The sequence below is a fragment of the Mustela nivalis genome, assembly GCF_964662115.1.
Source record: "Mustela nivalis genome assembly, chromosome: 8".
Classification (NCBI taxonomy): domain Eukaryota; kingdom Metazoa; phylum Chordata; class Mammalia; order Carnivora; family Mustelidae; genus Mustela; species Mustela nivalis.
In genome coordinates, this window is record NC_139027.1 from 67,183,198 (window position 1) to 67,194,590 (window position 11,393).

Here is an 11,393-nt window from a genome sequence, read left to right on the forward strand (position 1 = left end):
GAATGTGTGAAATTGTTAAAAGTGAAGTTCCTAAGTCTGTGATTCTCACTGGAGAATATATTTAAAATAAAGAGGACCACTCAGGAATTATGTTTAAAATGCAGATTATAGGGTCGCCTGGGTGGCTCAGTGGGTTAAAGCCTCTGCCTTTGGCTCAGGTCATGATCCCAGGATCCTTGGATCGAGTCCCACATCGGGCTCTCAGCTCAGCAGGGAGCCTGCTTCCTCCTCTCTCTCTCTGCTTGACTCTGCCTACTTGTGATCTCTGTCAAATAAATAAATAAAATCTTAAAAAAAAATGCAGATTATACTCTGCTCTGTATGGTGTGATCAGGTAGCTCTGGGACAGCACCCGCCTTCATAGACTTCTCCAAGTGCATCAAGTGTATTATAGATGAGCCCTTTCCTCTCCCTATTAGGAACTCAGTTACTTCTACAGAAGAGAAGCAGCCTGCACAGCAGAGGTAGCCACACACAATTTAGAGCTCAAACAAGATTTCACAGACTACTAAGGAACCCAAGATTTAGAATGAATATGGAGATAGCTGGCCTAGTCCTTCCTTCAAAGAAGTTCAAACTGTTACCCAAACAGAAAGCTTATTTTTTTTAACTTTTTATTTTGAAATAATTACAACTTCTCTTTTTAAGTATCTTCTGCAGTAAACTATCCAAAGAGTTTTTTAGAATTTTTTTTTCTCCCTTATAAGACAAGAATTTGACCTAAATATTCTAAAAGTATCTTCTGGCACTAACCTTTCACAGTTCTCATTCCCTCCCTTCCTATACCTATAATCTAAATGTGGGTAATTGTTTGCCTAATTAATTGTTGTTAGAAGTATATTATGCGGCGCCTGGGTGGCTCAGTGGGTTAAGCCTCTGCCTTCGGCTCAGGTCATGATCTCAGGGTCCTGGGATCAAGCCCCACATTGGGCTCTCTGTTCAGCAGGGAGCCTGCTTCCCCCTCTCTCTGCCTGCCTCCTCTCTGCCTACTTGTGATTTCTCTGTCAAATAAATAAATAAAATCTTAAAAAAAAAAAAGAAGTATGATTTTATATTAAAGAAATTTTTTTTTTTTCTGTTTAGAGAGAGTATGTAAGAGATGGGGGGAGGAGAGAGGGAAGGAATCTATTGTTTTTAAAGATTTATTTATCTGAGAGAGAGAGCCCATGAGAGGGGACAGTGGTGGGGGAGTTCAATCCCATGACCCTGAGATTAAGTTGTGAGCCAAAATCAAGAATTGGATGTTTAACTGACTGAGCCACCTAGGTGCCCTCAAAGAAATAAATTTTAATGGCTGTAGTCTGTGATCTTACTCTATTATTAGGAGACAAGGGCAATATTAGGAAGTAACCAACTCTTCCTGGGAACCGGTACTGGGCCTAGGCTTTTACTTACAGAGCAAGTAAGGCACTGCTACAACTATCTCCTAAAATGAGTAGTCTCTCTACCAGAGGAAGTGAGGCTCAAAATGTTACTGATCTGTGCAGGATCACACAGCTAGAAGTTAAAGAGAGTATCTGGACTTCGGTTTGAATGCAAGGTCTGTGCTCTTTCCCTATGTGCTGCTTCGCACTAAAATCTACAAACAGACCCGCAATAATCAACTGCATTAACCATTTCTCAAACGAAAATATCTTTGGCCGGAACTACTGAAAAAGGAGGAAAAGTAAAGCATTTTATAGCCACTATTCTGTCCTTATTTAGCTATGTACATCCAAAATACAACAGGATAATGTTCTGTGCAACACGGTGATGGAGAAAATAAAGGAAAGGAATAATCTACTATTGACTACATGACAATGCTGCTTGTGAACTTTTTATTCACTTCAAAATAAATATTGTGCTGTAAAACTGTCCAGAACTAAAATCTGTAGTATACAGCAGACAAGTACAAAGGCTGGCCAGCACAGTGTGTTTTGTTGGAGTAAACCATTCTAAGTCAAGAGAGAAGAATGTCTGTCTACACCACATACACCTCGGGGAAAAACACATTCACATCAGGGAGAAAGAAACAGATTAAAAGTTCCAAGAGAGAAACAACCTCTTACAAGTAAGAGTTTCTTGAAATTAACAGAAGTGAAGAAAACTTAAATGTTGTGAGGCTCTATTATGTGCCCAGTTTCTAGTTTAATACCTGGTAGAGAGCAGTTGCTAAATAAAAATTTGTTGAAAGGATTTCAGGCACTAGAATTTACATATTTTACATGGTCTCTGATTTAAACAACCTCCTATCAATTTCCTTCTTCATTATCTTTAGTTCATTAACTAGTTATATATACTATAATTTACATAATAAATCTATTATTTGAAACTTTCAATAGGTACAGTTATGATATTTCATTAGGCTGGACTGTGAATTGCTTGGATGAGATTTATTTTGGAATCACATTATCCAAGCAAGAAACACAATCAGTTCATAAGACACAACAAAAATGAAAGAAGTGAGACAATTATCTGCCTTAGAAGTTTATCAATAACCTCTTATATACACATACATATTCACAAAGTGGTTGAGAGTCCTTTTATACGATCCTTTAGATGAGGTTCAGTGGCTGAGAACTCTACAATGAGACACATGGTTGGACAGAAATCATGGCTGTCAATGATCTTTTCTTTCCCTAAACTTTATTATCCTTTAGTTGGGGAGAGAAAGAAGTCCATTTTCATCTGCTGTATCTAAGATTTTACAGATCACTGGAGATTCAACCTAAAGACAAAAACAATAAAGCCATTAAAAAGCTGCTAAACTGAATACATTATTCAGTGTTCTACTGCATGAATACAGATGTATAAATGTTAAATGTATATTCATAAAAATGTAAAATTTCCCCAAACTGATAAATAATATCGACCCATACATGCAAAAAGCTCTGTGAACTCTGACCAGGAAAAATACAGAGAAAGCCACTCTTAAGCATCATATAACCAAAGGTAAGACCATAAATTTTCTAGATAGAAACATAGGATAATATTTTCTTTTTAAAAAAATTTTTAAAGATTTTTATTTATTTATTTAAGACAGAGAGAAAATGAGAGAGAGAGAGAGAGCTCATGAGAGTGAGGAGGGTCAGAGGGACAAGCAGGGAGCCCGATGTGGGACTTGATCTCAGTCAGGACTCTAGGATTGTGACCTGAGCTAAAGGCAGTTGCTTAACCAACTGAGCGACCTAGGTGCCCTAGGGTTATATTTTCATGACTTTGGGGTAGCAACATTTCTTAGAACAAAATAAAGCACTAGCCATAAAAAGGAAAAACTGGTTAAAATAAACTTCATCAAATAAACTTTTGCTCATCAAAAGACATCAGGAAAATAAATAGGTGAGCCACAGATTGAGGAAAGAAAGTGTGCACTATAAATAAAAGAACTCATATCTAGAATGTATTTGAACTTCTAAAAATAAGAAGACAAACCACAACAATAAAAAGGGGTAAAGACTAACAGATGACAGAGTCTCCTTGACCAAACTTAAGTAAAGATCCCCAATTCCTCTTTTTGGCTACGCCTCTTCTTGTACTTGTGCCCTGTAGTCCAGTTGTTGCAAGAATCCTGATAAACCAGTGTAGAGAGAACCCCTCACCCTCAACATCTAATCATCCATTCCATAGCTAATCAAATTCCTCATCTCTCACCTTTGAGAGCTGATCATTCTGGCCTGTCTTCAGCAGTAATCCTGTTGACTCAGTTAAGCTGATGTCTCCTTTTAGTAATTTTCAGTCCACTGAGCCACCCCCACGCTGCCACCTTCTGCTCACTGGCTGTACATCCCCAGCTGTCTTGGCTGTATGTAGTGTTAGGCTGGATCTCTCTTCCCTACTGTGAAAGTCTTGACACACTTATTGCCAACCGTCCTGAATAAAGACTGTTTTAATAAGTGTCAGAATAATTTTTCTTAAAAAAAAACTTGGCTAGGCACTTCACAAAGATCTATGAATGAACAATCACAGGAAAAGCTGCTCAACACCATTTTCCATATGGGAAATACATATTAAAATGACTAAAGTGGCTAAAAGAAAAAAGACTCCGGATACCAAATGTTGAGGAGGATGTGGAGGATGCAATACACTTGGAGTCTCGTGTATTACTGGTAGGAATATAAAATGGTACAAGCACTTGGATGACTATTTGGTATAAGCTAAACATGTATCTAAACTATGATTTAGCTCCACACCTAGGTACTTGCCCAAAAGAAATGAAAATACATGCTCACAAAATGACTTGTTAAAAAAAATGTTCACAGCAGCCTTATTCACATAATAAAAAATGAGAACCCCAAATGTTCATATAGAAAAATGAATAAGCAAATGTGTATACAAGTGAATACTATTCAGTACTAAAAAGAGAATGAAATACTGAGTGACATGGCTGAGTCAAAAAAACATGCCAAGTTAAAGAGGGCAGGCATAAAAAACGATATACTGTATGATCCCATTCATGTGGAATTATAAAAAAAAAGGCATAACAGCTCTATGGTGTCAGGAAGCAGAAAAGGGTATCTGTGGGGGCTGGGGTCTTGACATAAAAGGGGTATAAACCATTTTTTTGCAGTGACAGATACCTTTTGGGTGATAATTCCATCGGTATATAAAATTATCAAAGTGTATCAAACTCCACACTTAAGATCTCTGCATTTTATTTTTTGTAAATTGTACCTCAATAAAAAAGATTTTAGCTTTTATGAGAGAGTATGGGGACTATATTAAATTTTGGAGATTGGGGCACCTGGGTGGCTCAGTGGGTTAAGCCTCTGCCTTCGGCTCAGGTCATGATCCCAGGGTCCTGGGATCGAGCCCCACATCGGGCTCTCTGCTTAACAGGGAGCCTGCTTTCTCCTCTCTCTCTTTCTGCCTACTTGTGATCTCTGTCTGTCTAATAAATAAATTAAAAAAAAATTTTTTTTGGAGATTACTGAGGGTCCTTTCAAGACTTAATTCTAAAAACAGAAACATGTTCCCAAACTGAATTCCTGAGTATTATTTCTGTACTTACCCCAAGGATATACTGACAGGAGTGAGGCTCTAGCATATATACAGTAACAGCATGAGGAGAATCTGATTCTTTACACCTGAAAGAGAGAGCACTTTATTTTTATTTTTTTCAAGATTTTAATTACTGATTTGAGAGAGAGATCACAAGTAGACAGAGAGGAAGACAGAGAGAGGAGGAAGCAGGCTCCCTGCTGAGCAGAGAGGCCAATGTGGGGCTCGATCCCAGGACCCTGGGATCATGACGTGAGCCGAAGGCAGAGGCTTAAACCACTGAGCCACCCAGGAGCCCCCAGAGAGCACTTTAAAGTACTGCCCAAACCATACAAAAGTATTTTTATTTTAAAAAAACTTAATTAATTAATTGAAAGAGTGAGTGAGCGCACATATATGCACACAGGTGAGATGGGGCAGCGGTAGGCGGTGGGGAGGTGCAGAGGGAGAAGGAAAGAGAATCCCAAGAAGACAGCTTGCTGACCCTGTAATCAGGGCCTGAGCTGAAATCAGGAGTCAGCTGCTTAAACAACTGGTGTACAAAAGTATTTTTAACTGTTTTCCTTTTAAGCTATACAAATCTCATGTAGGTACCCCTGTATAATTTAATAAATAACTGAAATAATATAAAAATCACTGTAACTTACAAATAAATAATTATATTGAAATAATTTTAGTATTTTATTTATCTTTAAATATTTTATTTATTTATATTAGAGAGAGTGCATGAGTGAACAGAGGGAGGGGCAAAGGAAGAGGGAGAGTATCTCAAGGAGATTGCACCCTTAGGACGGAGCCAGGTGTGGGGCTTAGTCTCAAGACCCTGGGCTCATGACCTGAACTGAAACCAAGGGTCGGCCACCCAGATACTTCAATGTTTTATTTATTTTTAAAAACAATTTTCTAGATCTTTTAAAGTTTCTTGCTCTCTCTCTCTCTCTCTTTTTTTTTTTTTTAAGGTTTTTTATTTATTTAACACAGAGAGAGATCACAAGTAGGCAGAAAGGCCGCAGGATGGGGAGGAAGCAGCCCGACATGGGGCTCGATCCCAGAACCCTGAGATCATGACCTGAGCCGAAGTCAGAAGCCTACATCTCTGAGCCACCCAGGTGCACCCTCCTCTTTCTTTCTTTAATCTCTTCAACCAATGTGGGGCTCAAACTCTCAACCTCGAAATCAAGTCACATGATCCACTGACTGAGCCAGCCAGGTACTCCAATTTTAATATTTTGGAATAAAGTAATAATTTTATATTAAATCAATCCATATATTATTATGCATAAATATAATTATTCACAATTATATTTTACATTTATGTAAACTTTTTTTTTTAAAGATTTATTTACTTATTTGACAGAGATCACAAGTAGGTAGAGAGGCAGGCAGAGAGAGAGGAGAGAGGGAAGCAGGCTTCCTGCTGAGCAGAGAGCATGATGCGGCGCTCGATCCGCATCAGGACCTCGATCTCAGGACCCTGAGATCATGACCTGAGCTGAAGACAGAGGCTTAACCCACTGAGCCACCATTTATATAAACTTTTACCCACTGGAAGCAGATTAAAGAGAAGCATAAAGCATGAATTGATGGTCCAACTTACTTTAGTTTTACAGTGACCTGTCTTGGTTTGTCAGTTATATCACAAATATCTCCATTCCCATAAAAATGTGACACCATCCTAAACCAGAGAAACACACAAGTTTTATTAACCAAAACTTCATTAATTCAGAGTAATTGTAATGGGGAGGGTGAGAAGATGGTTAGAGGGATAGTTTTGCATTAGTTATATTTTTAGGGTCATGTCACCAAGAAAATCAGATTCTATAAGAAGAATATAAAACTGAAATACTGTGGAATGATTTAATTAATAATCTTCAATTTGCATATCATTTTTTGTGTACAAACAGTTAAGGTTAAAGGGTTTTTTAAAAAGTCCTTTTGAAGTGACCATTTCTTCAGCCCTATGTATTATTTACTTTGTGGCACATTTTCCCCTTTCTGCCATCCTCCAGCCAGCTCCACTCATTAAAAGACGTCATGCAGGTATACAAAAGTAGAGGCTAGGTTAACATACAATTTCCAGATGAGCAGGATCTAAAAAATTTTTCAATTACCCTAGCCTTATGCTCCTGTGCTTCAATATGCATTGCTCCTAACACCATGAGCTACTTCCACATGAAACATACCTGAATGTAAGAAAAGTCAATCTTGTTTAGCATATTCTAATAACGTAAATGCCCATCGCTTAATTTTGCTAACTTTGATTCTGGTCAGCCCAAGAAGTCAATACACTCTTTTTTATTGTTATTTTTTTAAGATTTTATTTATTTATTTGACAGACAGAGATCACAAGTGGGCATAGAGGGAAGCAGAGAGAGAGCAGAGAGCCCGATATGGGGCTTGATCCCAAGACCCTGAGACCATGACTTGAGCCGAAGGCAGAAGCTCAATCCACTGAGCCACCCAGGCGCCCCCATTTTTTTTTTTTTTTTAAGATTTTTACTTTTAACCCAATGTGGGGCTTGAACTCACAACCCTGAGATCAAGAGTCCCATGCTCTATGGACTGAGGCAACTAGGTACCCTGAGGTCAGCACACTCTAAAAACAGAGTCTCTTAATGCCATCTTTGCTAGGAAGGACAAAGTTAATACCCAAGAAAGAAAGAATGAATAATTTAAGATTGTCCAATTAAGAGACTACAAGAAAACTAAAGCTTAGTTTTTCTTGGAAAAGCTTAGTTATTCTTGCTGTAACAAGATGTAACTCAAAGAAGTTGTGAGATAGTTTTTCAGAGAGCCACTGTTTATTTTCAATCATAACCTCACAAGGGACACAAGTGACAAGGGAAATGCTAGAATAAATTAAAATAGAATTAACTGACTTGAAAAGGTAAACAGGACACATGGAAGAGGCAATGCTTTCTAACAGCTTTCTGACCTAATGGCTGGAATTAAGCCAGTGTCACGAAGGCAGCCCCCAGCACTCTCTCTTACCACACCACCACCGCTGCTAAAGGCAGCAACCAGAATTTACTACAAGCTGTTGCAGGCACTTGTGTTACATACATGATTGTTAAAATGTCATAACAATCCTATGAGGCAAATGCCAGTAAACAAGAAAAATGAGACTTAAGAAGATTATGTGATTTACCCAAGGTAGTAAGTGAAGAGCCAGCATTTGAATCTAGGGCCCCCCGCCCCGTCCATTCCTGACACCCACCAATTCTGCAACTGTGTTCTTAACTGTGTTCTTAATTATCTTAGGAAAAGAAAACTAATTTAAAAGATGTCCCTGAGAAAAACTGGAGATTTTACTTAAGTGTTTAAATTTTATGCTTCTCAATATTCTGAGTTTTAAATATTCTAATCCAGAGGCAAATAAGGTTAATCTTTACCTGACTGTCTGGGTACCATCATCTTGAAGGTGATAGGCTCTAGCAGTATTCTTCTTAGCCCATTCAATATGCTCTTCTTGGTTCCATGTACCCACAACCACAGAGGTCTTCCCACTATCTTTGTCCTAATATATGAAAAGGTATTTGTAAGGAATCCTTGATATCATCAAGTACACATTTATCCTGATGGCCTATAAGTTATAGTCCTTATCTTCACCTGCATACTGCAGACAAGTGTTTAGATATTAGTCAAACAATGCTAGTCAAGTCTGTTACCTTCTTTGTTCCTTGTTTCTCTGAATAATGTAACTACTTCCTGGTCAGGCTAGCTCCACATCCACTTATGTTTGACTCTTTTATTTCCTTCCTCTCCTACATTTATTGGTTTTGTCCATTGTTTTCCTGGAGATGTTCTTGGCTTCAGACTCTTCCTCTACATTTCCAATGCCAGCATCTCACCCCTCCAACCAAGAGTTTAATTTCTCATACCTAAGTGATGTAACTGCATACTACTGTGATTCTTCTTCTTTTTTTTTTTTTTAAAGTAGGCTCCACACCCATCATGGAGAACAGTGTGGGCTTAAACTCACCTGAGATCAAGACTTGAGCTGAGATAAGGAGTCGGACACTTAACCAGCTGAGCCACCCAGGCGCCCCACTACCATGACTCTTAATTAAATCTCTGGCCTAGATCTCTTACCTGCAGACCCACTGAGCCTACCTCCATTCTACTTCTATCTTTCAAATGCCAATCTGCAAGTATAGGAGTATGCACAGTACTTATTTGATATCATGCTTATTTCTGTATCAAGACTGTCTGTTCAGAAACTTCCTTCCTCATTATGTTAATTTTTTTAAACACGAACTATATACTGTCTTATATGAGGACTTCTCTCCTTTTATTTCCTCTCCCCTCCCTTCCTTCCAGTTTTCCTTTCCTTCTTCATGTTTCATGCTAGGCATCATGCTGAGCACTAGAATTTAGCATACATGTGATTAATAGAATTAGAAACCCTTACGGTGGTAGATGAAAGAGGCACAGCCACTGCTATAAGCAGAGCTTACCGCCTAGTGGAAGAGACAATGATTTCACATTCTTTTAGCAACCACACTGTAAGTTACTAGATAGACAGGGACTGAAGCTGCAAAGTGAAATGTTTAAGAGGCTGGATATGAGGAAGTCTGGGTGCCTCAGTGGGTTAAGCCTCTGCCTTCGGCTCAGGTCATGATCTCAGAGTCCTGGGATCCAAACCCCCTTTCTCTCTGCCTGCCTCTCTGCCTACTTGTGATCTCTCTTTCTCTCTCTCTCTGTCAAATAAATAAATAAATAAATAAATAAAATCTTTAAAAAAATCTTTAAAAAGAATAAAAGAGGCTGGATATGGAGCAAGACTGCTTGCGTTAGAACTCTGGTTTCATTATTTACTCGAATGTGGTTTTAGGCAAGTTATTAAACTCATATCCTCACCTTGGAAGAACAACAGTCACCTCTTAATGGTTGTTATGAGGATCGAGTTAATATGCATACTTAGAACAGTGCCTGGTGTACAAGGAGTATTATATTTGTTAGCTACCATTATTTGTTTATCTCACAAAGCTCCTAGCAGAGTCCCTCGGAAAGTTCTAAGTTATATGACCTTGGGCAAAATGAGTTTGATAAAACCTAGTGTTGGCAAGTGTATGGGGGAAAAAAAGTCATGTGTGTGCATGCGTGTATTTTAAAGTCATTGTTAATGGGAATGCCTTACAACTTTTTGGAAGGCAATGTTATATATTTATTTATTTTATTTGCCAGAGAGAGAGAGAGAGCACTAGAAGAGGGAGTGGCAGGCAGAGGGAGCAGGCTCCCCGCTGAGCAAGAAGACTGATGCAGGACTCGATTCCAGGACCCTCAGATCATACCTAAGCTGAAGGCAGACGCTTAGCCAACTGAGCCACCCAGGCGTCCCTGGGAGGCAATATTCAATATGCACACATTTTGACTAGCAAATCCATTGCTAGAAATGTGCCTTATGAATATACTTGCAGATGTTTACCAACAAAACTATTTATAAATGCTCACTAAGATGCTATCACAGCAAAAACTGGAAATCATTCAACGATCTGTTGGTAGAGATCTGGCTAAATACATTGTGATTGTAAATATACTCCTCTGTACCTGCTAAGAAAAAATGAGATCAGCTGTTGCTAGCACAGAAAGATCTCCAAGATACTAACTGAAAAGAGTAAGTGCAGAACAGTGTATTTACTAGTTATACTACCATTTATGTATATGCCTTTTTTTTCTTGAGGAGGGTTAACTAAGAAAATGTTAACAGCAATTACTCTTAGGAAATGGGACAATGGTGGAGGAGAATGTTACTATTCATTCTAAATTTCTGGAATATATTCCTTTAATTTAAAACAAAGCAACTGGGGCGCCTGGGTGCTCAGTCATTAAGCGTCTGCCTTCGGCTCAGGTCATGATCCCAGGGTCCTGGGATCTAGCTCTGCATTGGGCTTCCTGTTTCTCCCTCTCCCACTCTCCCTGCTTGTGTTCCCTCTCTTGCTGTGTCTCTGTCAAATAAATAAATAAAATCTTAAAAAAAACAAAAACAAAAACAAAGCAACTAGGTATTATCTGGGCTATAGTTAGGTAGTATTTTTTTCTATTAATAAATGTTATTAAAAATAAATGAAACTTCTACATAGTAGCAAGAAGAAGTGAGAAGAGTCGTCAAATGGCATCTCTCAGATTTAAGCAGAGAAATAAAATCTCCTAGTTTACAGATGCCTCATAAGTTTTGATTGATTTAAATGTGGAAGGTTGGGGCGCCTGGGTGGCTCAGTGGGTTAAGCTGCTGCCTTCGGCTCATGTCATGATCTCAGGATCCTGGGATAAAGCCCCGCATTGGGCTCTCTGCTCAGCGGGGAGCCTGCTTCCTCCTCTCTCTCTGCCTGCCTTTCTGCCTGATTGTGATCCCTCTCTATCAATAAATAAATAAAATCTTTTAAAAAATAATAAAAAAAAATGTGGAAGGTTGA

The 11,393-nt window shown here is 38.6% G+C and overlaps 1 protein-coding gene across 2 annotated transcripts in view; it reads right to left on the bottom strand.

Moving 5' to 3' along the window:
- Positions 1-1,803: 1,803 nt before the first annotated feature.
- ERLEC1 (endoplasmic reticulum lectin 1) overlaps positions 1,804-11,393 on the bottom strand; it is a 31,495-nt gene continuing 21,905 nt past the window's right edge. Inside the window, exons 11-14 of one of the 2 annotated variants that reach the window (XM_082743619.1) lie at positions 8,370-8,494; positions 6,575-6,652; positions 4,988-5,063; positions 1,804-2,707 (exon numbers count right to left, since the gene is read on the bottom strand). In XM_082743619.1, coding sequence (XP_082599745.1) covers positions 2,636-2,707; positions 4,988-5,063; positions 6,575-6,652; positions 8,370-8,494 — 351 coding nt within the window. In that variant the 3' untranslated portion in view covers positions 1,804-2,635. The remainder of the gene's footprint in view (positions 2,708-4,987; positions 5,064-6,574; positions 6,653-8,369; positions 8,495-11,393) is intronic. The other variant, XM_082743620.1, reaches the window with a different exon arrangement.